At 38.5% G+C, this 27,956-nt stretch overlaps 1 protein-coding gene across 3 annotated transcripts in view; it reads left to right on the plus strand.

The window, feature by feature from the left end:
* The window catches only part of UIMC1 (ubiquitin interaction motif containing 1), a 91,219-nt gene that overhangs the window by 49,186 nt on the left and 14,077 nt on the right, over positions 1–27,956 (plus strand). For all 3 annotated transcript variants that reach the window (XM_074313429.1, XM_074313431.1, XM_074313430.1), the window contains 3 exons: positions 210–286; positions 7,089–7,192; positions 11,929–12,082. In XM_074313429.1, coding sequence (XP_074169530.1) covers positions 210–286; positions 7,089–7,192; positions 11,929–12,082 — 335 coding nt within the window. The remainder of the gene's footprint in view (positions 1–209; positions 287–7,088; positions 7,193–11,928; positions 12,083–27,956) is intronic.

Below are 27,956 nucleotides of genomic sequence, written 5' to 3' on the forward strand. Positions count from 1 at the left end.
ACTGGAACCAAAGTTGTAAGTATGTTTATTTCCCCTATTTCTGGCTTGGAGTTTTCACTACTGATTCCTTGCTTCCCTGTTGTGCTTTTGTGGTATTGGACAGCAGGTATCAGATTACCTGTGGCTTTATTAATAACTCACCGTTGCTTTTGGTCCTGTGTTCTGATTCATTTTACTGGGAATTCACTTGGGGTTTGGTTCTTTTTCAGCATTGCTGCTTTGACAAGTAAGAGAGACTCAGTCTTTATGCCAGAGAATTCTGCAGAGGAAGATACTGTGTGTCCTGGTAAGTACCCCACTGTGATTTCACTGAATTTCTGATCCCTAGCTATCTACCTTTTTGTGCCTATTAATTTTCCTGACTTTTCCAACCCACCCCCAGGAAATTTATGTGTGATTGGTTGTGTGTATCTCCACACATACATATGTATATACACATACATTGTGCACACACACTTTTTTTTTAACGGACTTTGAATCTGATTCTCAATCTTTTCTCTTAGAGATATTTGAGTTTTGAAATTAACATGGCTCTTTTGTCTGCATGTTTGGTTATTAGGCTCATCAGCGATGGCAGCAAAGCATCGGAAATAGCACTTAATTGTACATTCAGGGCTAAGAGGACTTTATGTTTTGGTTTATGGATTCTCAAAGTTGGGCTGTTCTCAAAGTGGCCTGTCATTTAGCAGATTTTTCTCAGAGCTTTTTATTTTGCATTGCCACTCACAAGGAATTATATAGGGAGTCAAGAAATTGAATTTTGTGCACTGTTTTGTTTATTGACTTATATTTTAATCTCAGACAAACATTTAACCTGATTAAGCACTGTACTTTGCTTTTTGTTAATTGTAGAGATGAAAAGACGTGTATCTTGCTTTAGGACGTATAAGAGCTGTTCATTCAGAGATGCACATGAATATATTTTGATAAACCAATAATTTTAAACGAACTAAGATACTAAGAGAACTCTTGAGTTGAATCATTGTATACTATGAACAATATTGTGTGATATGAACCACTACTTTCTAAGGAATTTGTTTTAGCTTGTATTTTCTTAAAAGTGGGCCTATTACATTTATCAGTAACCTCATTCACGTGAGATTGAGTGGATTTCCTATTAATGTTTAAACTCTTTGGGCAGCAAGTGGTGTACAAACGTTATTATAAGTCATACCTAGTTTTCCTTTAGGTCTCATATAACCTGTCAGGGTCAGAGAGACTAGTATAAACTAAGTTTGAGTTTCTGTGGAAAAAAACATGAAAGAAACAAAAATAAGAAAACTATGGATACAGAAGAGACCACCTTGAGACTAGTAGGAGGGTCTGTGGAATGGGCTGGTTCCATACCCATGTATGACCATTAAAAATCAGGAGGGATATCTGAGCTGCGGAAGTTCCCCCTGGAGGAGCAAGGGGTCCCAGCCCCTACACCAGGCTCCCCAGCCCAGGGGTTCAGTGCTGGGGAGAGAATTCCCTATAACTTCTGGCTGTGAAAACGAGCAGAGGTTGTAGCTGAGTGGGACTAGAGCAGTTGTGGTCCCAAGAGCTCCTCTTAAAGGGCCTGTGACTTACTCGCTGATGGACTCACTCGCTCTGAGTTCCAGCACTGGGGTAGCAGCTTGAAAGGTGCCAGGGACATATGGGGAGAAACTGAGCTGTCTGGCTGCAGGGCGAGAGCTGGAAGGGCACCTTTCTCCCAGTGGAGGAGCTGGTGGAAACCAGTGTTTCTTTGTTGAGCCTGTCCCCATCCCGCATGCAGACACAGGCAGCTGCCGTATCTCAGTGTCCATCAACACAGCTAACACCGTTCGTTGGCCCTAATTCCCTGAGACCCCGCCCCACCCAACTTTTGGACATACCAAAGCTGCTTCTGGTGGCTTTTCCATATAAACGGCTTGTCTTGGCTTATCCAGCGGACTTTCCCAAAATCTCTCAAAGGTTCACAAAACCCAAACATGTAGCATCTGGCTTCAGCATATCCTGTATCTCTGGCTCAGCATCCCTAAACCTGACAGTAGCGACAGCTGGCGTCGGTTTGTAGCTTGGCCTCTTGAGGAACCCTCAAGTCCAGTGTGGTGGCAGTCATCTGTGGATGGCTTTGTGGTTCATGCCAGATGGCTCTGGGCAGGGCACAGGCTGTGGCTGAACCTGGCCTGAGGTGGGGTTCCTCCCAGGAGGCCCTGGGGCTGGTACGCCCGGAGGCCAGCTTCAGACCCAGGTGGAGCATCACCCAGCCACCTCCGGGGATATCACAGCCAAAGGACACACTGGGCAGGCACCAGAGCATGCTACAGTGAATCCTGCTTTTGTGGGGTCAGTCTCTGCATAGCAGCTCCTTTACTGTACTCACAGCCAATCAGCCCGAAGGTCAATCCCTCCCATTAATGTGCAGACAGCAACTAAGGCTCAACTACAACAGGAGGGTACACACAACTCATACAAGAGACACACCTGGAGCATCCAGCTCAGGTGACCAGGAAGAGTGCACCACTGGGCCCCACAGCACACCTACTACATAAGGCCCCTTTTCTAAGACTGGGAGACATAGCAGCTCTACCTAATACATAGACACAAACACAGGGAAGCAGCCAAAATGGGGAGACAAAGAAACATGTCCCGAATAAAAGAACAGAACAAAGCTCCAGAAAAAGAACTAAACAAACTAGAGACAAGCAATCTACCAGATGCATTGTTCAAAACACTAGTTATAAGGATGCTTATTGAACTCAGGGAAAACTTCAACAAAGATATAGGAAACATAAAAATGGAGATAAAGAAACATAAAAAAGAACCAGTCAGAAATAAAGAATACAATAGCTGAAATGAAGACTATATTAGAGGGCATCAGCAGTACATTACATGAAGCAGAGGATCAAATCAGTGATTTAGAAGATAAGGAAGCAGAAAACACCCAATCAAAACAGCAAAAAGAAAAAAGAATCTAAAAAAATGAGGACAGTTTAAGGGGTCTCTGGGACAACATCAAGCATACTAACATTCACATCATAGGGGTGCCAGAAGGAGAAGAGACAGAGCAAGGAATTGAGAACCTATTTGAAGAAATAATGCCTGGAAATTTCCCTAGCCTGGTAAAAGAAATAAATATACAAGCCCAGGAAGTGCTGAGAATCTAAAACAAGATGAACCCAAAGAGGCCCACACCAAGACACATCATAAATTAAAATACCGAAGGTTGAATACAAAGGAAGAATCTTAAAAGCAGCAAGAGAAAAACTGTTAGTTACTTACTAGGGAGCTCCCGTAAGACTGTCAGCTGATTTCTCAACAGAAACTTTGCAGGCCAGAAGGGAGTGGCAGGAAGTATTCAAAGTGATGGAAAGCAAGGACCTACAACCAAGATTACCCAGCAAAGCTATCATTTAGAATCGAAGGACAGATGAAGAGCTTCCCAGACAAAAAGATAAAGGAGTTCATCAACATCAAACCAGAATTACAAGGAATCTTAGAGGGACTTATTTAAGATGAAAAAAAAGGTGAATAATAAAATGGTAATAACTACATATCTATCAATAATTACTTTAAATGTAAGTGGATTAAATGATCCAATCAAAAGGTAGGCTGGCTGAATGGATAAGAAAACAAGACCCTTACATATGCTGCCTGTAAGAGACTCACTTCAGATCGAAAGACACATACAGACTGAAAGTAAAGGGATGAGGAAAAGATATTTTATGAAAATGGAAGTGAAAAAACAGCTGTGGTAGCAGAGAAAATAATTCTTTAAAACAGAGGCTATAACAAGAGACAAAGAAGTACCCAGTAATCCCATTTCTGGGTAATTATCTGAAAAACCCCAAATGCTACTTTGAGGGGATGAATGTATCCATATGTTCATTGCAGCATTGCTTACAATGGCCAAGATGTGGAGGCAGCCTGGATGTGTATCGATGGACGAGTGGATAATGTGTAGGTGGTAATATATACAATGGAATATTGCTCGGCCAGGGAAGGGAATGAATGGGTTCTTGCCATCTGCAGTGGCATGGATAAACCTGGAGGGTACTGTGCTGAGTGGAGTATGTCAGATAAAGACAGATGCAATGTGATTTTGCTTATGTGTGGAATCTAAAGAACAAAATAAACAAAACAGAAACAAAACTCATAGATACAGAGAACATTTTGATGGTTGCCAAATGGGAGGAGGTTTGGGGGTGGGTGACAAAGGGGAAGGGATTAAGAAGTACAAATTGGTAGTTACAGAATAGTCCTGGATGTAAAGTAAAGCACAGGGAATATAGTCAATAATATGGTAATGACTATGTATGGTGTCAGGTGGGTACTAGACTAGTTAGGGGGATCACTTCTTAAATTACATAAATGTCTACCCACTATGCTATACACCTGAATTTAATATAAAATATTGAATGTCAACTGTAATTGAAAAATTAAAAAGGAGGGGGAAAGGTGAAGGGGAATAGAAGGTTCAAATTTCTAGGTATAAAACAAATAAGTCATGCGGATGTCATTCACAGCATAGAGAATATAGTCAATAATATTGTGATAGTGTGGTATGGTGTACGGTGTCAGGTGGTTTCTGGACTTACGGTGATCACTTCTTTAGGTATATAAATGTTGAATAACTATGGTGTATGCCTGAAACTAATTTTATATTATATGTTAGCTATATTTTAATAAAGTTTTTAAAAAAGAAGAAAAGTATGTCTTGTAAATACTTGAAAACATTTGGCAGCATATCATAAAGTTTAACTTGTTGGTTTTTATTGAAAGTGTTTTCTTAATTCATCTGAAATGTATTGGGATTAGTGCCTAATGATACCTACTAAGAGACCCATTATTAAGTGCTCCAGTTTTGGTAGGAGCACTCCGGAATGCTGTGCTTATGCCATCCTGCTCGGAAGTCACTCAGTTTGTTTAGGAAGATGGCGTGTGACGTCACCCTGGGATCTCGCAGGAGGAACCTGAAAATACAATAGTCTTGAAAGCCCTAGTCAATAAGAGAGGAAAAAGCAAGACCTTTATGACTGAGGTTAGATAACTTTTACGATCATGACTTGCTGTTATTAGCCTGCTAATTAAGTTCAACTGTTTGCTGACATAAGCCACTTCTAAATTAGATTGCAAAATACTGTTTTACTAAGGAAGTGTAACTGTTCCTGTTGCTAAGGAAGCGTAACTTCTTGGTGGAGCTAGACTCCTGAGTCCTATGTAATTCTAAAAATAAAATTTAGAAGCTGTGCATCTAAATGTCCAAAAATTCTGTTCTAAATGGGTGAAACACAGATTGAGTGTAGTACTTATTTTGTGTTACATATTTCTGACAGTTCCAAGGGTCTGATATTCAAAATTATAGCATCTTTTTAGAATTACTCTGTCGAAGAAGCAGGATTATATAGCCTTATGCCCCCATTGTGTATGATAACAGCGTTGTTTATTTCTAAGGAACTAATGCCCTCTTAAATTGTCTTTATAGTTGAACATTTTAGCCATTCACAGAAAAACTTAATTAAAGGCCTTTTATTGTTACAGGAGTGCAAACAGTGAGCAGCTATTATTTTTTAACAGACTGTCTTTTTTGGTAATGACTCTCAGAGAAACTTGACAAAGACTTTGAAGTTTATGCACTGTAATCCTTTTTCTAATAAAGTAGTAAAATTTGTGTGTGTGTGTATCCAGTTTTCAAAAAATTATGATGTATTAAACTGTAGTTAACATTAGAAATGTATTTAATCCTTCTTTTTGATTGAGAAGCTACCTCAGTGTCTTGCAGGTACTTTATTTGCCCAACATTGGCCGTTCATTGTATTTGTGAAGCACAGAAGTACCAGTTAGATGTACAGTGTATATAACAGAGAACTTACTGGATTTGTGTTCTGAGGCACGTTTCTTTTCCAGATTTATTGTCCTTCTTTGAAATATAGTTATTGTTCTTTTGTTATATTAAGAGATGGGGGTCTAGACCAGAGGTTGGAAAAGTTTTTCTATAAATGACTAGATAATAAGTATAGGTTGGTGCAAAAGCAATTGCGGTTTTTGCAATTACTTTTAACCTTTTAAATTGCAGTTGCTTTGCACCAACCTAATATTTAGGCTTTGTGTGCCATGCAGTCTCTGTTGAAACTACTCAACTCTGTCATTTTAGCACAAAAGCAACCATAGACAATACAAAGAAGAATGAGTGTGGCTGTGTTCCAATAAAAATTTATTAACAAAAACAGGCAGCTGGCTAGATTTGCCTCATCAGCTATAGTATGCTGACCCCGGAACTGTGAGACTCTGAGGGACCCCATCTTACATCTCCATATTGCTAGTAGCTCCAGGCTATTACAATGCCTGGAACTTATTGAATAAATATTTGTTTAATTAATGTTGAGTGAATAGATGCTGCTTAAAAAATAAAGAAAGATATCTTTGTTGAGAATGTATTTTCTTTTTCTGCTTCCAATTTTTGTTGTCTCTCATCATCTCTCTAACCTCAGAACTAAAATTGGCAGGTTTTTGTTTTTTGTCAAAGTTAAAAACCACAGCTCTGCTGGAAAGAAGCCAAATGAATGAATGGATAAACAAACTGATATATCCACAGTGGAATACAACTCAGCTGTAAAAAGGGATGAACTACTGATATATGTAATAACATAGATGCTTCTCAAACACATATACTAAATGAAAGAAGTAAGACACAAAAGACGATACATGACATTCTAGAAAAGGCAAAACTATAGGAACATAAAGTAGATTGGTCATAGCAGGGAGCCAAACGTGAGAGGATTGACTGCAAAGGGGTACACTTTAGGGGTGCTAGAAAGAGAGAACTTTTTGGGGTGCTAGAAATGTTTTATATCTTGATCGTGGTGGTAATGACGTGGTATAAATAATACCATGTATAAATTACATGTATTTGTCAAAACATATCAAATTACATACTGAAAATCGGTGAATTCTGTTGTATGTAAATTATGCCTCAGTAAAGCTTTAAGAAGAAACAAACTAGATCTATGTTGCCACTGCAATATTACCATAACCTAAGCTTTAGGGGAAATAGATGTTTGTTTTTTTAATTGTGAAAATACAAAATGAAAATTAATGAGATTTAAATTTTTTAATTACAGAGACACAACTAAGTTCCCCTGAAACTTTTGACCTTGAAAGAGAAGTCTCTCCAGGTAGCAGAGAGACCGTGGATGAAGTAAGAATAATAATGGCAGATAAGGAGGTGAATATTCTCTCTAATTTTTTTCTGTGTTTCTGTCTATTGGTAGCCCTCTCCGATGCTACATTGACCTTGGCTGAAAAGATTTAGGTGACAGAGGGTTGCAGCTTTTAGGACGCTTATCTCAGAGAGAGATTCTTATAGTTAGGATCAGTTCAGCATTGTTTCCAAAAATAACAGTAGTGACCATTTCTTGAGTCTTTTAATAGGCTTTATTATTTCTATTACAGATGGGGAAACGGAAGCTTAGGATGTTTAAGTAATTTGTTCAAATTCAAGCTGCCAGTATTGGTAGAACTAGAATTTGAACACAGATTTCTCTCTGAAGTCTGAGGTATTTTATTTTCCATTATATACTGATAAGTAACAGAGATGAACAGTCTTGGAAATCGTTACTATATTTGTAAGTTACTATATTTGTAAGTAGCCCTAATTTGTAGATGTGATCAGAAATGCAAAGTCAGAATATCAGCATGATAAAATAAGCAAATCTCTATTTGCAATACTACCTTTCCTAACTTCACATTAACCATAAAGCTGTTTGACATAAGTTTACACTTCTGATTAAGGTTCTCTGTATATTTTTCATATTGAGACTGATAAAACATTTAATTACCAAGAGTTCCTTTAAATAATTTAAAGACTTTAAAATCTGTTGTTGTGAAAGCAGCCTGAGAATTAAACTGATTTTTCTGTGGAAATAAAGAATTTGGTTACGTTTGTATTCTATATACTATCTTTTCCTGAGTACCTTAAAAAGGCTACATTCTTACTCCTTTCTATACTCTAGGTTTTTTGAAAACAGTTTTTACAGTAGAGGTTAGATCCTCTCCCTAGTTTCTGCACTGCAGGTAACTGGGTAGAAATTCTGCTTTCATGAATCACGCACACGGCTTGGTTTCCTGGAGCCCGATCTGTCACAACTGACAGACCAAGATTCCCTGATGCCAGTGGTGGTAGGAAAGATGATGAGACTTCATGCAGCAGAGTGACTAAGGGACAGATCCTGCTAGACAATGTCAAAATGGCCTCAGGTCCTTTTCCTAGGGAGGGACCAGAACCTTCTAAATGGTAATGGGGGAACAGAGTGTTATTAACACAGTCATCCCAACATATAGAAGAAGCTCTCTCTGCAAGCCTTTAGTTAAAGCTGATTTCTTACCCATCCGTGACTGCGAAGGAGACTGTTCTTTGGGGCAAAAAGCATGAACCCTATTTAGAATTTATAGTGTATATGTCTGTACCACTACACATGAAATAGATGGAATTGTATGGCCTTTCCTGCACTGAATGTCCTCCTTTTGTGTTGCTCTTTGCTGATATCTGTGGATGTCTCTAAATCGTCTTAAAAGTTCCATTAAAAGAAGTTAGAGATGCTGTAGTTTTTAAGTAATCACTTACTAGTTACAAGTCACTTACTAGAAAGATAGAAAATCTGCACATGTTATATATATAAAGATAGTATAATGGGTATAGACTTTTGCCCTTAGAATCTGTGTATAGGGTCATTTGTCCTAAGGTTTTTATTTATTTATTGGAAGGTAGTTTGGTGTAGTGCAAGGAGCATGAGTATTGGAATTAGGTGGCATAACTTTGAATCCCAATCCCACCACTTAGCTTTGTAACCTTGGGCAAATTATTAATCATTTTATTCATTTATTTAGCAGATAATATAGTTAGTATACTGCAATCCAGTCGTCATTTTAGACTCTTGAGCTATGAAGATAAATAAGACAAAAATAGTTCCTGTCCTCAAAGGGTCCTGTTACGGGAGGAGACAGACACAGAAACAGAAAATTATAATTACAATGTGGTCTGACAAGTGTAATGATAGAGAGATAGAGGCCTAGGAGCATAGACGAGTAATGTTTTTCTGGATTTCAGTTCTTCGTATGTATAATGGAGCTATTCACTGGGTTTCTCTGAAGATGAAATTCGATAAAGAATGTAAGACACAGAGATTTGGCACAAGTAGAAGTGTGCATGTGGAACCAGTTATTATCCTCCTGCTTTGTAATGTATCGTGTCTGTTCAGTGATATTACCTTACTAATGACAGAGAACTGCTCGACAGTATTCGACAGTTACCTTACTAATGACAGAACTGCTCGACAGTATTCCAGAGATATTTGGAATACCTGTGGCAGAACTGTAATCTCTCTTGATTTGATTTCCTGCAGTGGTCAGGTTCCTTTGGAAGTAATGTTTTCTGAATATCTTGCCTGAGAGTTTCCCTTACTTGGAGTCTCAGATAATCTGTCCTCAGAAAAGTTAATCGATATTATTCAGAACCAAACAGCCTGTTTAGTCCATTGGTTTTTAAGTAAACTGTGTTTTGAGTCCTATCGGAAGAGGAGACAGATCTAAACAAACGGCTTTCTTAGCTACACATGTGATTGGTGGGGGAGGGGGAGGAGGTGGTGATTTGTAGGACATACTTTTATTTTCACTGGCTTCATTTCTTGAGGTGAAGTTTCTTTTGAGGCCAGAAGGTAAGAGCTCTTTAAGAGATGAAGGTTCAGTGTCCAACCACCTCTTTTGAAAATGGCTGTATAGTGTTTTAAAAGAAGTGGAAGCCGTTCTGCTGAGACTGAATCCCTGACTGCATGGTCCTAATAAAAGGTGTTTTGCTTGTATTTTTTTCTCTTGTGGTTCCTCCATTGTAGTTAATATTTAAATAGACCATTTTAATGATGCTGGAAAAAATCTTATTTTAATATAAAAATGTTTAGAAACCTTCTGGGTTGCCTATGAGTGTGAATGAAAGTCATCTTGTATTCACAATAGGACAATAGACAGACTATCCCCTCTTGAATGCATTAATGGTTGAAGGTACATTCTGTACGTTTTATAGAGCTGGTGATGGATACAAAGGAGCGTAGCACTGTGACATTCCTGTCATATAACATTTCTGCACTTGGTGAACTTTAGAATGCCTAGTAACTGCCCAGTCACCACTAACTTTCAGTAACCCAGCCTACGTGCAAATTTTAGGATATATTGATTTTTCTCCCCTTTGCTCAAATGGCTTTACATACACAAGAAACTTTTCATTGTAAAACTTACGAACAGAGGAACCTGGGTTTGTGAGAAGCTGTGACTAAGCTTGGAATAAGTACCACTGAGAACTTGTAAACCCACTTGACTCCCCACCTCCTAGAGAAGGATAACAGTGCCTGGCACAGTCAGCTTCCAGAAACAAAGTGGGAGGGTGTGCTTTTTGCTCTTGCCGCGCCAGGGCCGAATGAAGTACTGAAGGTTCTGATGCCACACGGGCCTAGGCTTGAGTCCAGGTGGTCTACTTACTAGCTCTGTGATCGGTAGGTTACTTGGCCTTTCCAAGCCTCAGTTTCCTCTTCTGTAATACTGCAGCTCGTAGTACCTTTGCCAGCAGGGTTGTTGTGAGGGATGCAGATGGAAAATGCTTGGCCACGCCTGGCATTGTATGGGAGCTCAACCACCGTTAGTTCCTTTCTTATCTTTTTTTTCCCTTTCAGAGTATGTTTTCTTAAGTAAAAGGCAGGTATGTTGAAAACGTTTTCTGGCAATTGTAGAAACTACTTGACTTGGTATTTAGATGGCCTGTTTCCCACTCTGCTGGGGCACGTTCACAAGCAGCAGATTTTAGGGATGGCCTAAAACTTATAGAGACCAAAAACACCAAAAAAACCCAGTTGGCTTAGAGCTCAGATTATCTACCCATTGCTGTTTTGGTCCTGTTTTGTTCTTGTACCAGAGAAGATGGTTTATTTTTTCCCTGTAGTAAGGCATAAGGACAGCCCAGGTGCTCCTTGCTCTTAAATGGAAGCAATGGCTATGCAGGACAGTTTCACATTGATTGGATAGGACATGCTGTCCTTTGAAGCAAGTGTTAGGCAGTAATGCTGCACTGCTCACTCATACTGTTGAATTAATCACTGCAGAGTTCTCAGTTCTGACCTGTAAAGGTAAAATATAACTGCCTCTGCGAGATACTGGTGACTATAGGAAAAATGGTGACTATAGAATACTGAGGGGCAAAAGAGATCAGGTATAAGAATGGCTTTGGCAGAATTCTCTTAATGACTTTTCTTGGGCCTTCTGAAATATTTAGGTCTCAGTTGTGTTTCCTCTTTCAATCCATGTCACAAAACACAAGAGGTGGTATGTTTTACTGGTCTAAGCTGAGGCTTTAGTTCTTAAATTTTCATTGTGCTGCTTTTGCTTAGAGCTCTTATTTTCTAACTCCTTATGTCTGAAGTCACTTACAATATCACCGTTCATTTGTCAGATTGCAAAAATGTCTTTGAGATGCTGTTGATATATACAGACTGTTGAAACACAGCAGACACGGTGCACTATCCCAGTGCAGACAGTGCCTTGCAGTGCTATCGGAGAGGCACGCCCTCAGTTTTTGGAGCCAGATAGGCCTTGGTTTGAGTTTTAGCTTTGCCACTTATTTGTTCTGTAACTTTGGGCAAGTTCCTTTACTGTGTTGGACAACTCTTTTTCATGTGTTAAAAGGGTATGTCAATACCTTTGTAAGGTACTATGAGGATTATATGAGTATTACATGCAGAGTGCTTAGCACATACTAGGTAGGCACTAAATGTCTCTCAATCCTCAGTCCTGAATTTGGCAAACTGGTATTGTTTCTTTGAAAGTACATGAAGTATGGGATGGAGTCTCTTGCGGTTCTTTGGGGGAAAATTTATTTTATAAAGTAAAGCTGTTACAGTTGCCATTTGTCATGTTCTTCAGGTTGGTAACAGGGAAGATGCTGAGAAGGAAATACCTGCTTTTACCTTCTCAGCCAATACCAACATATCCTGCCCACTATGTGACCAAGGCTTCCCACCCACAAAGATCGAGCACCATGCCATGTACTGCAATGGGCTGATGGAGCAAGATACAGGTAAAGACTTAAACCAGGACTCTTCCTTGTCTGTGCGATGGCTTTGTAATAGTGTACAATACAGTGCAGGAAAAACAGACAACTCTTCTTCAAAGTTATAGTTGTTGGTTTTTTATTTTGTTTTCTATCTAGTTAATTCTCTAGCACTTTCCATGTTCTTTATTACTTTGGCAGGTATTTTATTTTGTTGCACATACCTGAGGAAAAGGGGAAGGGAAAAATCTTTCATCTTTTAATGTTTCAACTTGTCCCTTGCCATAGGTGAGCCCAAAATCAGTGCTTATAGCCCAGACCTTACATCTCAACTTACATATTCAAATATTGAGACTCCTATGGAACTTGAGGAACTAAGTTCAAGAGTTGACCATTTTTCATTCAAAATAAGCCCTTTGTGGAAGTGTGTGTGTGTGTGTGTGTGTGTGTGTGTGTGTGTGTGTGTAAATTCTACCTAAAGACAGCAGCTGAAAAATACTCCTAATTTCCACGTATGTCCTACATGTGCCTGCTGCCTCACCCTGGAGCTGTTGGTTATCTCTTGAAGAGTGTATGCACCTAAAGCCTTAGTTTTGATGCAGTGTGAGATACTGGCCAAGAGAATTTGCTTGTTCATTACAGCCCTTGAAATTCCACCCCTGATCTATCTATGACTTTAAACTCTAAACATGTATAATAGTGTCAGCACAGTTTTCTGTGGTCCAACATGCTGAATGTAACCATACCTTAGATGATCAATATTGTTGCATCATTTTTCTCAGTGCAGTTTGATTTCCATAAGTTAGAGGTATTTAATCTGAAATTGTATAATTATGAGGTATTTTATAAATTAAGAGTTCCAGGAAAGAAAGTTACATGTTATTTAATTTTTCTAAAGTAATACACTTCTTATTTATTAAATAAGGAAGTACTGAAACTTATAATTTAAGTAAATTTGTTGATTTTTCTGATTATAAAGTAGTATATGTTAATAATAATAATAATAATGGCTTACATTTATTGAATACTTAAAACGAGTCAGACACTATTTACATAAGTGGGACCATGCTGTATATATATTATTCTGCAACTTGTCTTTTTTTATTTAACAGTAAATAATCTTTCCATGTGTAGATACATTTTTTATATAGTTGAGATCTGACGGTATGTAAAATTTTGTATTTTGCTTTTTCTATTTATAGCATAAAATTTCCTCCATGAGTCACTAAAAGTTAGATATAAAAATATTTTTAATGCCTACATATTTTATAATCCGATTTGCTTCCATTTACTTAACTGTTATGTATTTAGAATGCTTCAAGTTGAACCTTATGCACTGAGCCTTATGCCTAAAGTTGTTGCTTTATTTTGGGGTTGTTTTATTTTATATTTGGGGTATTTTGGGGTTATTTCCTAAGATATTCCTAGTTTGGGTGGTAGTAAAAAAGATGGGCTCTGGAGTTCAGTCAGTCTGACGTGGACTCCCACCTTCGTCACTCACTAGTGTATGACCCCATGCTAGTTTCCAAGCTTCCCTTTATGCATCTGTCAAATAATAGTAATGACCTTCTTTAGTTTTTGTGAGGTTAAGTGAGATATTTTAATAGGGCTCAGCACAGCGCCTAGCACATAGTAAGTACTTAAGAACTTGTAGCTGCTGTTACTACTCCCAGTAGTGGAATTACTACCGTGTTTCCCCGAAAATAAGACCGGGTCTTACATTAATTTTTGCTCCAAAAGACACATTAGGACTTATGTTCAGGGGATGTCATCCTGAAAAATCATGCTAGGGCTTATTTTCCAGTTAGGTCTTATTTTTGGGGAAACACAGTAGGTCAGAGATTTTGTCATCATTTTCAAGGATCTTTATGAATAGTATTATAGTCTTTTTTAACTACATTGAAAAGTGAAAACCTAAACCTGGTCATCAACTTCTTAATAGAAGAATGCTGAAGGCCTAGGATTCTAGATGCAGTTTTAATTTGACTTAGCTCTTCAGTCAGATTTTTAGCACAGCGTTCCAGTGCCTGAAAGAATTCTGGGGCTGGGCGCTTGGTGATCAGAGAAGGAAGAGACTATCTTGTCTGTCTCACCGAACATGCTTATTCAATCGGTATTAGTTATGTGAGTCAACAACCTACTCAGCATTGAGGTCCAGAAATAAATGAGTTTGAGAAGCTGAATGCCTCTTGAGCTCCAGGAATAGGTGACCTTCTGATCAGAATTATTAGGAGCAGTATAAAGCCGCTCCGACTGACATCTTCCAGACTGAACTCTTGATAGGTTGTCCTTAAACAGGAAGCTTTCGTATTCATTACCATCAGACATCTTTCAGCTATGTAATATTTGCTTTTTAAGCCTGTTCTCCTTACTGGGGTGTGGTGGGATAACTCACAGCCCCAAATATTTGCTGTTGAAATTGATTCGGGCTTGTTTCTGAGTTTTTCCAAACCAAATGCAGACTTATACCACCAGAACCAGGTCATTCTCCTTGAACTTGAGAAGCTGACACCATCAGATTTGGACCAAGTTGATTGAGACTTGCATCGTCATCCATTCAGGGAAAGCCTTTCCAGGTTCTCTATATTCTATTGGACCAAGGGTCAGTGACCCTGCCTAATACTACTTAATTGTATTTACACTTTGGTCTGGAGGACTCTTTCAGACATTATAGATGTGTGTTTTCGGATATAACTGGAAGCCCTTATATTTTTGGCACTGTATATCTTACAGCTCTGATCCAAATGTCTCAGACCTCTATCCAAAGACATCTGCTGTGTCCCGAATGATAGTCACACTTGGTTTTTCATAGGGAAAGTTGTTTTAAAAATTAGCTCAGAAGTATAATAAAGACAAATCTAGAATACTACAAACTTCTTTTCAACACCAGCTTTCTACCTAGAACCAGAGATTTGATTCCTTTCTGTCACCTACTGCCTTGTAACTTTAATTCATCTAGATATTAGACCTTATGTGGGTTACTAAAGAGGTTTAAGACAAGATTTCTGCAGCTAAGAAGCTTGCCGTCTCACTGGGGAGATAAGCATTAACCTAAGAAGTTAATTACAGGGTGACACAAAGTGAATGATTGTGTACCCCAAATGAATGACCCTGACAATAAGTGCAAGAGGAAAGAGCAGAGCTGCAGTGAATAGGGATGGTGTCCCGGAGAGAGTGGGCTTAGCCTGGGCTGTAAAGGCTGGATAGGTTTGGGTAAACCCACAGTAAAGTGGGGGTCTCTTTATCCTCCTGTGGGTTAGATAAGATAGGAGGCAATGGAAATCGCACTAAAGAACAGCTCCCTCTTCATCTTAGTAGTGTTAGCTTGCTAACCTAAGTTACTCTCTCTGGTGACATTTTAGGCTCTGTGAGAGAATTTGGCGGATGGAGGAGGGAGTCCTCACTGGAACTGTCCCAGTCTCTGCTTACTCCTCTGCTTGCCTAGGAACAGAATTTGGGGCCACAGGTAGGGTGGGGAAGTTAGAGGAATTATGCATTATGCAAAGTACCTACTAGTATGCCTGGCATAGGTCCTCAGTAAGTTTGCTATTTGGTTTTTCTACCAGCTTGCCTGCCCCTGTTTTCCTGGGGCAGTAGTGATTGCCCTGGTTCCTCTCAGCTTTATAACTGGAGACAGAGGCCAAGCCCTCAGCCTAATTTTGTAATCTTTGGTAAAAGGAAACCTCTACTACTATGGAGGGGAAAGAGTTACTCTTGAAGATGCATAACCCAGGCTGGGAGACCATTCGCCCAACGCCTCAGGGTATGAAATAGAGAGGTCTTACCTCAGACTTAGGTAGCCAGCTTTCCCTGCCTTCCTGTTTTCCCCCAAATCTGGTCCTAGACATGCTTGGTTTGGTTGGCTGTGTAAAAAAATAGTAATTAGAGTCATTTACATGAAGTGTCTACCATTTATGCCGACTTACCGTGCAGCACAATGACAATTATGCATATCATTAAATATGTGTCTGATTAACTTTGCTGTAAGTTTTATTTGATTATAATACTACACTCTGGTTAAGTTGGCTCAGTCTGTACTCACTCTGTTGCTCAATGACACAGCTATCAATTCACAACTATGGAAAAATTAGAGGGAATGGTCTTTAAAGGCATTGTTTGAGGCTTTGCTAAATTAATCTAGACTAGAACAAAGGCAGGTTGCCTTTGCATTTGCTTTCTGGAAAATGTCTTTGATACCATTTTTATTGAAACACCTAGAAAGGATAAGGCTCTTCATTTACTTATTCGATAAATATTAAGTACCAACTATATACCAGATACAGTGAACAGAATATACAGATCCCTGTTCTCATGGAGCTTTTATTCTAGTAGTAGGATACTGACAATAAACAAATAAACATACAATATGTCAAGTAGTAATACATATTTTGGAGAAAAACAGAAAGCAAAGAAGGGAGGGGATAGGGAGTCTGAGGTCACGAGGTAACAATTTTAAAATAGGTGTCCTGGGAAGGTCGCATTGAGAAGGTGGCATTTGAACAAGAGACCTAAAAGAAGCATGGGAGTAAGCTAACAGGACTTTGAGGTGGAGAAGAGTGTTACAGGCTGATGGAACAGTAAGTGTGAAGACCCTGCCCTAAAGTGTGAACAGGCACGGTGTGTATGTGTAAGGAATGACAAAAAAGCCAGTGTGGCTGGAGTGGAGTAACTGAGAGAGACAAACAGACCGGAGAGGTAATTGGGGAGGGGACCAGTGGACAGATCACATGGGGCTCTTAGGCCATAGTAAGGACTTCAGCTTTTACTCTCAGCAAAGGAGGACCATTGGAGGAATCTGATCAAAGAAAATTAATATTTGAACACAGGGTCACTCTGGCTGCTGTGTGAATCGATTGTCGGGGTGAGGGACAAAGGTGGAAGCTGGGAGAACAGCCAACATTTTGTTTTTGGCCATATGATAGCGTGGGAGAAACACGGGCTATGGAACTAGGTGGAGCTGAACTTAAATTTCAGCTGTAATACTGTCAGCCGGGTGATATTTGAGAAGTTACCTTACCTCTTTGAGGCTCAAGTGCCTTGTTTGTAAAATTAGTCTGACATCATCAGGATTATCATGAGAATCAGAGACACTTTATAAAGTATCTAGTGCTGTATCTAGATTGTAACAGACATTCAGTAAATGATAGCTGCTGCTATTATTTGAATATTTTTCCTGCCTGTGTAGTCTCTGTGAGGTCCGTCAGCCAGGCAGAGCTAAGGGAGAGATGAAAGGCAGGGAAAGGCAACCTGATTGTTAAAGTGGTAAGAAAAAACTAGTGGGAAATAGATCATAGGAGAGTTAGGGAAGCTCTCTGTATGCACTCGGGGCCTACATACTGGGTGTGGCTTAGGTCAGGATAATGCCAGGAGTAATTTTCTCTTCATGGATATCTCCTGGGAAAATAATGGTGTGTAAGTAAGTGGGTGGGTGGAGCTAATAGAGAAGGACAGACTAGAATTGGCTCAACTTGGGAGATTCGGCAAAAATCATAAGATGTGAACCTCGATAAGTAAAACATTTCTTAAATTAGACAAAATTGATTTTTTTTCTGTTTTATATACTTGTATTTGCCAACCTAAATGTAATTTGTACCTCCTTCAGTCCTCTCACTTCTATTAATGTGGCTTTTGTGCTACCTAGGACAATATTGCTATTGACACCTAACTCCTGAAGATGTTAACTATATGCTATTGGGAAGTACCATGGGTTTAGTAGAAATAACATGGATTTGGGAGACAGACTAACCTGTGAAGAGATACACAAATCCAAACACACTGAGATTACAGTGCAGTTGGGTACATAAGACGTGCACATGACTAAATGTAACACAAGGTCAAATATAAGGGACATACAGATAAAATCCTGTGGTTTCAGAGGAAATGTGATTGGCGACGACTGAGAGAGAAGGGCATTAATGTAAAGGACAGTAGGCAAAAATCACATAAATAGAAAAATGTGAAGGGTGTATAGGAAAGCAAGAGATTCAATGTGGTTGTAGTGTGGGCATTATGAACGGAAATAGCAGGCAACTGGAGAACGACAAATGTCACTTGAGTTATGTGGGTTAATACGGGCAGTTTTTTCCAACTGTAAACATTATTGTATGCTTACTCCACTGTAGTATGTGGGACTCTTTTAGATGTAAGTGTTGGAAATATAGTTCAAATAACCTTAAGCAAAAAAGAGACAGTTGGCACAATTGGGAAGTCTGGTGTAGGCTTCAGGCAGAGCTGATGTCTCCATCTTCTGGCTCCATTTGTCTGTATTCAACAGATAGGCTTTTTCCAAGGAGCAAGCAAAATGTTTGCCAGCAGCCATAGACTTAGCCTTTAATGACGAGAAGGAGAACACACAAAGCAGGCTAAAGAAAGACTGATTGGCTTAAGTGTCCACCCCTGGCCTAGTCACTATAACCAAGTGGATGGGTATGTGTGTATCGTTTATAAGTCAGAACAAGTAATGGAAAATTCTGTTAGTATCTATCAGAAAATGCTATCAATCACAGTAACAGAAAACACCATTAACAATGGGTTTAACATGTAGTTTTTCTTTTTCTCACATAACAAGATGTCAAGATTGAGGCAGTAACTCAGTGATGTAATGAGAGGCTTTTCTCTTTGGGTTGGTTCTGCAGTCCTTGACTTGTGGCTTCTTGACTTACAGTTTCAAGATGGCTGCTGCATCTCTAGACCTCACATCTGTGTTCCAGGGAGAGAAAGGATAAAAGGGAATGACTGCAGATTCTGACTACTACAATTATATTAGAATGCAATCCAATACTCATTCCTATAATCTCATGGAATTGAGTTTATTCCAAATTGTGGTAGAATTAGGTTGGTTATAAGTTTAGTATTTGTTCATGTCTTTTACGTGTGTGTTCATATGTCTTTATGTGTATAAAATTATACTATCAGAAGTCATTGATTAGTTGCCTTCAGCTTAACAAATGTTTGTGTCCTGGTATTAGTGAAGTATTGTGCTAGGGCCTAGGGGTGTGCTCAAGAGGTGGAAAGGAGCTGAATGGGACCTCAAATTTGTATTCAGGGAATTCATAGTCCATTGAGGCAAACAGACCTGGGCATGACTAAGTATGATACAAATTGGTGAAGTGCTAAAACAAAGGTAGTAACCACTCACAAGATTGTTGAGAAAAAGGACATTCTTACTTCTCTGTTCCCCTAATATCAAGCATGGGTTTTTTTACCTTCCCCCCAACCCCCGGTCTAAAATAGCAATGAGCCTTATAATGTATAAATTGTCTGAACTTCTGATTAGTTATTTCTTGAAACTGGATTACTAAAAGTAGAATTACTGGATTATATGTATAAAGTTTTCAGATTGCTTTCTGGAAGGTTATGCTCATTTAAATTCTCACTAGTAACATGAGAGTATTACTCTCATCACACCATTCCAAATACTGAGAAATAATCTTTTCTTTTTTTTAAAAGCATGGCATGTTTATAGGTAAACAATGGCATTTCATTATACTTTATATTTCTTTGATTAGTAGTAAAGTTGAATATTTTTTCTTTTTAAAAAAAGCCAATTTATATTTCTTCTTTGAAGACTTGTTCTTTAAGTATCTATTGGGTTCTTAGTATTTTGCTTATCAGTTTATATAAGTTCTTTGTAAGTCATTTGCCTTTAGCATCAAAGGTGCTTTCCGGATTTTTTTCACACACCTATCAGTTTTTACCAAGTTTCCAGATTTATGCTTGGGATGGCAACCCCCTTCTTGTGTGAATGCTGTGAAAGCTTTTATTTCTTGAAGCACAAGCAGTGCTGATCCTGCAGAAAGTCCTAATCGGTATGAATAGAAGTGGCACTAACATGGGAAAAAAGAGTGTTGGAATCCATGCAGAATTAAGAGGGGAGTGGGCAACAAGAAGAGAGGATAAAGAAGTCATTGCCACTGGTAATGAGAGGAGGAAGCTAAAAGGGAGGAGGAGGAGGGGGCCTGGTATAGGGGTCGTCTTAGTTGTCTTCTGAAAACTTTTCAACCTTTCTGTGGAGCATTTCCTCATATCGGCCCCACTATGGCGCGTTCATAAAGTTGCTGTGTGACGAGGCATGTGAAAGGGCAGTCGGAATGCATGCCAGGTCCTCAGTGCCTCGCTCTTCCCGTCTTGTTCCTGTCGTGACTCTGCTTACCTCCACTCATTGTGCCTGCTGCTGAAGAGCCAGGCCTCGGGATTGCTTTGAGCAGTTCTGTTTGGTTTGGTTTTGTTTTCTGCCAGATGTGCTTATTCCTTCCTTGAAAAATAAATTAGCTCTTATTAGCACTTGAGTTAATTCTCAAAGTACTATGTGTTGAAGATATATTAACAGCTAAAAATCACTTTAGAGAAGTTCTCTCACTCATGATCTAGTCATACTTTTAAATTTAGGCATCTAGAGCATTTTGAGAAAGAAGAAAGGCCAAGAAATTAATATTAGGTCAATCATTTCCATTAGAACTACCGTGTTTCCCCAAAAATAAGACCTAGCCGGACAATCAGCTCTAATGTGTCTTGTGGAGCAAAAATTAATATAAGACCCGGTCTTATTTTACTATAATATAAGGCCAGGTCTTATATAATGTAATATAATATAATACATAATATAATACCAGGTCTTATATTAATTTTTGCCCCAAAAGATGCATTAGAGCTGATTGTCTAGCTAGGTCTTATTTTTGGGGAAACATGGCATCTTAGAGCTGCAGTCAGGACAATAATTACCTTAGAGAATAAGTATTATCTCCATTTTACCTGTGAGGAACCTGGTATCAGAGAGGTTTAGTACTTGTCCAGCATCAGACAGTTAGTTAATCAGCAGGAGAGCCAGGGCCCATGCCCAGGTCTGCCTGTCTCCAGAGCTAGCATTCCTCTTCATTGCTGTGTTCTGTCTGCCTTCCCCTCTGTAGAGATGGGGACATCCACACTCAGGGGAAAGTTTGAGGAGACCATAGAAGCCTCAGTAAGTTTTAGGAATGTAGAGTAGTAGAATCCTTCACCTCTGAATGCAAACACGAAATCTCATATCATTAGAATTGACCTTGTCAGCTTTTCAATTACTTGGAAGAAACAGTTTGATGGATTCAGACTATTTCCTGGTGAACAGAGTTAATGTGACATAAGTCACCTCTGGGAAAGCATGTGTGCAAAGTCAAAGGGTCAGACGAACTATCAGAATTACTTCTTTGGTGGCTGTGGAGATCGATTATTCACAGGCTGACTTGCTACTAAGGAATTTTCTAAGGGCCTAATTAATATAAAGGAAATACTTGATAGCAAGATATTATTTTTGCGTTAAATAAAAAGATTTAATTTGCCAAGTCTTTATAAATCATACCTAATTTTAAGCAACAATAGCTACCATTTATGAGCACGTGCTATACACTAGTAAATTGGATTGTTTGACCTTTTATTGTTGAGACAAGAATTCCTCATATGTCCTGAATACCAGTCATTTGTCAAATATATTTTGTACAGATATTTTCTTCTAGTCTGTGACATGCCTATTCATTTTCCTAGTGGTGTATGGAACAGAACTTCTAAGTCTAAATATCAGTGTTTTTTTTTATAGTTATTGTTTTCTGTTTGGGTTTATGACACATCTTGAATTGATTTTTGTATGTGGAGTGAGGTAAGGGATGAGGTTTATTTCTTCCGTATGGATATCTAGTCATTCCAGCATCGTTTGTTGAAGATTTCCCTTTCATTGGGTTACTTTGGTGCCTTTGTAGAAATTCAGATGATTATATAAGTGCAGACTTCTGTCTGGGTTCTTTGTTCTAGTTCATTTTGATCTGTTTGTTTTTACTTATGCCTATACCACAAGTATGTTGACTACACATAGTCCCATAGTAAGTCTTGAAGTCAGATACCTTTGTTCTCTTTTTAAAGATTGCTATGGATATTCTAGTCCTTTGCATTTCCAAAAATATTTTAGAGCCAACTTGTAAGTATTTTGTTTAGTTTCCAACTTTACCTCTAGTAATATTTTCTTGATGTATATTTCATCTGCTAGAACAACTAGGCATGGTTCTAGCAATTTCAACTCTTTTATGCCTAACATATGCCTGGATATCCTTTTTCTGTTCATTTACTTTGAACATACTTGTGTTTTTAAAGTGCATCTCTGGTAGATAGCATACCATTGGGTCATGCCTTTTATTTTTGACAGTCTCTAATTTTTAATTGGAAATTCAGTTAATTAACATTTAATCATTGAGATAGTTGGATTTAGGTATACCATTGTATTGTTTTCTGTTTGTCCATTTTGTTTTTTCAGATTTTTTTTCTTTCCTGCCTTTTATTGATTATTTGAATATGTTATAGAATTGCTTTTTTTGTTTGTTTTTGCTATACCTCTGCATTTTTAGTGGCTGCTCTAGGGATGGTAGACTTTCATAGTCTACTTAGAGTTAATACCACTTTATGAAAACTGTAGAAAATCTTGTAACTGTATTAGGTCCATTTACTACCCTCCCCTTTCTTTTATGCTCTAGTTGTCATATGTACAGCTACATACAGTATAAACCCCTTAAAACATAGTTTTGCTTTAAACAGCCCTGTGTATTTTAAAGAAATTGAGAGGAAAATAGTCTTTCACATTTACTGGATATTTACCATTTCTGATACTCTTCAGTTTTTCCTGATGATCTGAATCCATATGGAGTCATCACCTTTAGCCCGAAGAATTGCTGTTAGCATTTTTTATAGTGTGAGTCTACTGGCAACAAACTTCCTTACACTCTTATTATCTGGTAAGGGAGCCCTCTTCTGGGTTATAGATTGCCGGATTCTTGCTGTGTCCACAGGTGGTGGAATGAGAGAACTCTGGTCTCATGAGCCCTTTATAAGGGCACTGATCCCATTGCATGGAGGCTCCGCCCTCATGCCCTAATCACCGCCCAGAGCCCCCACATTCTAATACCATCACATTAGGGGTTAGGATTTCAACGTATGAATTTTGGAGGAACATAAACATTCAGTCCATAACATAGCACATCAGGGAGCAAATGATATTTGTACTATTAGGATTGTTAAATTTGAACCTGTCTCTTAGGTGGTGTCTGTCAGACAGATTTTCATCTGTAAAGATACCTTTTCCCTTTTGTGATCAGTAATGCCATCTGTAGGGTAGTACTTTGAGGCTGTATGAATATCCTGTTCCCAAGTAGGCATTCACCCGTGGTTTTAGCATCCATTGGTGATTCTTGCTCAAATTAGTTTTTTTTTTACTAATTATTAGTTATTATAGTAGTGAATGGTGATTTTTTTAATTTTTATTTTATGCCTGTCATTCTTCTATGTTAATTAGCTAACATTCTTCTGTAGAGGAACTTTTTCTCTCTTCCCCAGTTAATATTTTTTTAATGTGGTATAGACTCATGGTTTCATTTTTTAAATTTAATGTGTTATAATTCATTCTTTCAGCAGTCATTTCGATGTTCAAGTTGTTCCAAATGTGAAAGTCTTCTGTAACCTTTTGGCATATGCCTGTTAGTTCTTTGAGCACTTCCTTTTTATTATAAGAGGTCGTGGGGTTACCTTGACTTTTCCTGCTTCATCCCTGGAATTTGCCATTTATCCAAGGGCTGCACTTGTAATCATTGGCTGTTTTTTCTTCTAACAGTTTTTTAAAAGTAGAACATCTTTATTATAGAAGAATTTAGGGAAATTTTACTCAGAAAAAATTCATCCATGAACCAGCCGAATTCAAACAACTCTGTGAAGAGTTTGATGTGAATCCTTTTCTTACTTTTATTTTTCTTTTAAACTTTTATTTATTTAGGTGTATTTTTCCAAGACCATCAGCTCCAAGTCGTAGTTGTTTCAATCTAATTGTGGAGGGCGCAGCTCACAGTGGCCCCTGTGGGGATCGAACTGGCAACCCTGTTGTTAAAAGCACTGTGCTCTAACCAACTAAGCTAACAGGCCACCCCCTTCCTTACTTTTTTGTTTTTAAATAGTTAGCTTTTAACAGCAGGCTTTATTTTGAGCCTGTATTTTATTTTTATTGTTTAATAGTATAATGAATCCCTGTGAACCCATTTTGCAGCTTTAGCAGTTATCAATATATGGCCAGTCTTTTTTCATGTACAATTTGCCTCCCATCCCACCACCCCCAATACATTTTTTTGAAGCAATTTTCAGGCCTAGCATTTCATCTATAAATATTTTAATATGTATCTAAAAGACAAGGACTATTAAAAAAAAATAAAGCCACAGTACCATTATCACACCAGTCAGCATCTCCCTTTCCCCAATTATCTCATAATTTTTTTAATGGTTTGTTCAAATTCGGGTCTAAACAAGGTTCATATAATACATTTGGTTGATGTCTCTCTTAAGTCTCTTTTAATCTATGTTATCCTCCTCTCTCTTTTTTCCCCATTATGGTTTATTTGTTAAAGAGACTGGCTTTTTGTCTTTTAGAATTTCCCTCTTGGATTTTGCTGATTGTTTCCCTGTTCTATCTTTAACATATTCTTCTGTTCTAGACTATAATTTCTGGAAACTTCTAGGTAGAGTAGAGGTTCGATCAGATTTAGTTTATTTCATTTTTTTGACAAGAGTATTTTATAAGGTGGTATTATATATTTCATATTGCATCAGATTGGGAGGCACAAACTATCTGGTTATCTTTCTTTTATGATGTTAAGATTGACCAGTGGGATCAACCTAATCTATCCATTAGAAAGCCCAGCTTTCAACTAATATTCACTGATGATCATTGCCTAGATCAGTTATTTCATTTAGGGTGTCTCTCAGTATTTAAACAATTTTGTAAATGATTGAAGTGGTATATGCTCATTGAAAAAAAATTGGCAACATAGAAAATTAAGGATCCAAAAATAATCACCCAAAACCCAACCCCCTCTCCCTCCTGAATTACAGTTGATATGTTGGTATATTGCCTTTCAGTCTTTAGTTTGAATTCTGGCATATTATTTTATTCTGTATTTGAAAATTGGGTTGTTTAAATGTTTTATTGTTATAAATAATACTTTGATAAAATACCTTTGTCTTAACGATCTCATCTAAATTCAGATGATTTCCTCAGAGTAGATTCCCAAAGTATAATTCATGGGTCAGAAGATTGAATTATTTCAAAATTCTAGATATATATTGTCAAATTGCTTAAATAAAAATTGCAGCTGTTAAAGAAAAAGATTGAGCAATAAATATTACACACAAGTACTAGTAGGAACTAGACAAGGGGTTGTTTTTCTAAGACCTCTAAATTATTCAGTACCTCACAGACTGAGAAATTTTGTTCATAAAAATATAATGGTTCTAGACCCTTTATTTTTATATCCTAAATAGGAATTGTGTGGTTTTAAGATTTTTCTCAGTATTTACTCTTCCCTTTAGCCTTGGGGTTGGGGGCACTGCTAAGAATATTTTTATATGAATATTTTTGTCTTCATGTGGAAAGGTGTTGAGCAAGCCATGCCAGACACTTCAGATGCAGGGGTAACTGCAGCAGCACTGAAGGTTAAGATCAAGAGCTCAAAATTCAGGTGTACCTCTTGAGAAATAAAGCTTATCTTTAAACTTGAAAAGACATTGCTACAACTTGAGTATGGACAGGGGGCCTCTGTGGCTTCTCTGTAGCAAAGTAGGCAGTTTAGTATTGTGGTACTGGCTTTGGAGTCTTAACAGACTTGGAATCATAGCCTAGTCCAGGTAGTTACAGGATTGAGCCTTCTGAGCCCTTATTTGCTCATCTGTAAAATGAACCCAGGGATGCCTGCCTTTTTAGGGTGTTTATAATTAGGAACTATCAACATACTCATTAGGATTTTTGAGATAGAAACTGTCTCTGGTAGAATAAGATTATCAAGTCTAGTACCTGAGAGAACAATAAGAATTTATTTATTGAGTGGAGTGAGGCAGATAGGGCCTTCCCATTGCAAGTGTTATTTCAGATCAGGCTCTGGAGACATTTTCATCTAAGTTATAAAACTATTTTATTCTTTTATTTTTATTTTTTAAGATTTTATTGGGGAAGGGGAACAGGATTTTTATTGGGGAACAGTGTGTACTTCAGGGACTTTTTCCAAGTCAAGTTGTTGTACTTTCAATCGTAGTTGTGGAGGGCGCAGCTCAGCTCCAGGTCCAGTTGCCGTTGTTAGTTGCCGTTGTTAGTTGCAGGGGGCGAAGCCCACCATCCCTTGCGGGAGTCGAGGAGTCAAACTGGCAGCCTTGTGGTTGAGAGCCCACGCTCCAACCAACTGAGCCATCTGGCCACCTGGGAGCTAAGTGGCAGCTCATTGACTTCATTCTAGTTGCAGAGGGCGCAGCTCACTGGCCTATGCGGGAATCGAACCAGCACCCTGCTGCCCAGAGCTTGCACTCTAACCAACTGAGCCACCCGTCCGCCCATTTTGTTGCTCTTAAAGCCAAGAAAATACTCCACCAAACTTGTTAATAAGAAACTACCTTACCAAATTGATTCATTAAATATACATTTATATTGAGGGTCAATTTTATGCCAGGAATGTGGAAATGATGAAGAGACATTCTGCTGGGGGAGATAAATAGGTAAAGCAATAATTAGGACGTTGTGTAAGAAGTGCTATGATAGATTTTCACATAGGGTCCTGTTCAAGTGCAGAGACTGGGGTCTCCCTACGTCAGGGAAGGTCCTGGGTACTGCCTCTGGTAATGAGGGGCTGGAGTTATTCTTGGAGCAGTATGAAAGGTGGGTTGGAGGGATTGAGACTAGAAACAGGGAGATGAGTAATGAAGCAGTGGCAGTGGGAGTGGATAGATTTGATCTGAGAATCTTTTGATGAGAGAATCAATCAAACTTTGTGACTCAGGGTCGGGATGAGAGGAGGCAGCTTTGGCTCAGATTTCTGGCTAAGCCCACTGCAGGATGCTCAAATTAGAGAGTCCCCCTGAATAATTCATAAGACAACAGTGTTGTTTATAATGTATTATTTATACTCCTTTAACTGACAGCACCAATCAATATTTATTTAGCACCTACTATAACCCAGATACTGTTATACAAGCTGAGATACACCACTGAACAAAAGAGAATTCTGTGCTCTCCTGAAACTTACATTCTCATGGGGGGAAAACAGATAATAAGATTTGAGGAAAATAAGGCAAGAACAAGGATAGACAATGTCCAGGGCAGGGAACGTGTGTGTGTGGGGGCTCTTAAATAAGAAGATCACGGAAGACTTCTTGAGCTGATATTTGAATAGTCATTCCAGGTAAAGGGGATATGTATAAAGGCCCGAATGCAAGTGTGTGTTTGGCATGTTTCTTAGTGCCACAGGGAAGTCACAATAACTGAAATGGGATGAACAATAGGGGAAAAGCGCGGGAAGCAGAGGTCAGATCACGTGGGGTTTTGCACTTTATTCTGAATATGATGAAAAGCCATAGAAGGGTTGAGAGCAAGGGAGTGATGTAATCTGACTTTGTCTACTGTGTGGAAAGTAGTCTGTAGGAGGGACAGGAGCAAAGTAGAAGCGAACAGACTACGCAGGAGGCTGCTCAGTGTTACAGGCAGGGTCCAATGCTTACTTGGGTCAGTGATCGCTGTGAGGTGAAGAAGTTGTCAAATTTGGGATGTGTTTTGAAAGTCAGACCTACAAGATTTGTTGGGAGTGGGAGAAAGAGAAAACTCAATGGTTACACCAAGGTTTTATACCCAAGCAACTGAGTTAATGATGACTCCATGTGTTGAGATTGGGAGATACAAAGGATCCACAATAGCCAAAAAACAGTCTTGAAAAAGAACAAAGCTGAGGGTTCACACGTCCCGATTTTACAACTTATTAAGACAGCGTGGTACTGACAAAGATAGGTATATAGATCAATGTAATAGAATTGAGAGTCCAGAATTAAAACTGTACATTTATGAACAATCACTTTTTGACAAAGATAT

This window comes from Rhinolophus sinicus, chromosome 5, assembly GCF_057876585.1.
Source record: "Rhinolophus sinicus isolate RSI-liver-muscle chromosome 5, RSI-T2T, whole genome shotgun sequence".
Taxonomy (NCBI): domain Eukaryota; kingdom Metazoa; phylum Chordata; class Mammalia; order Chiroptera; family Rhinolophidae; genus Rhinolophus; species Rhinolophus sinicus.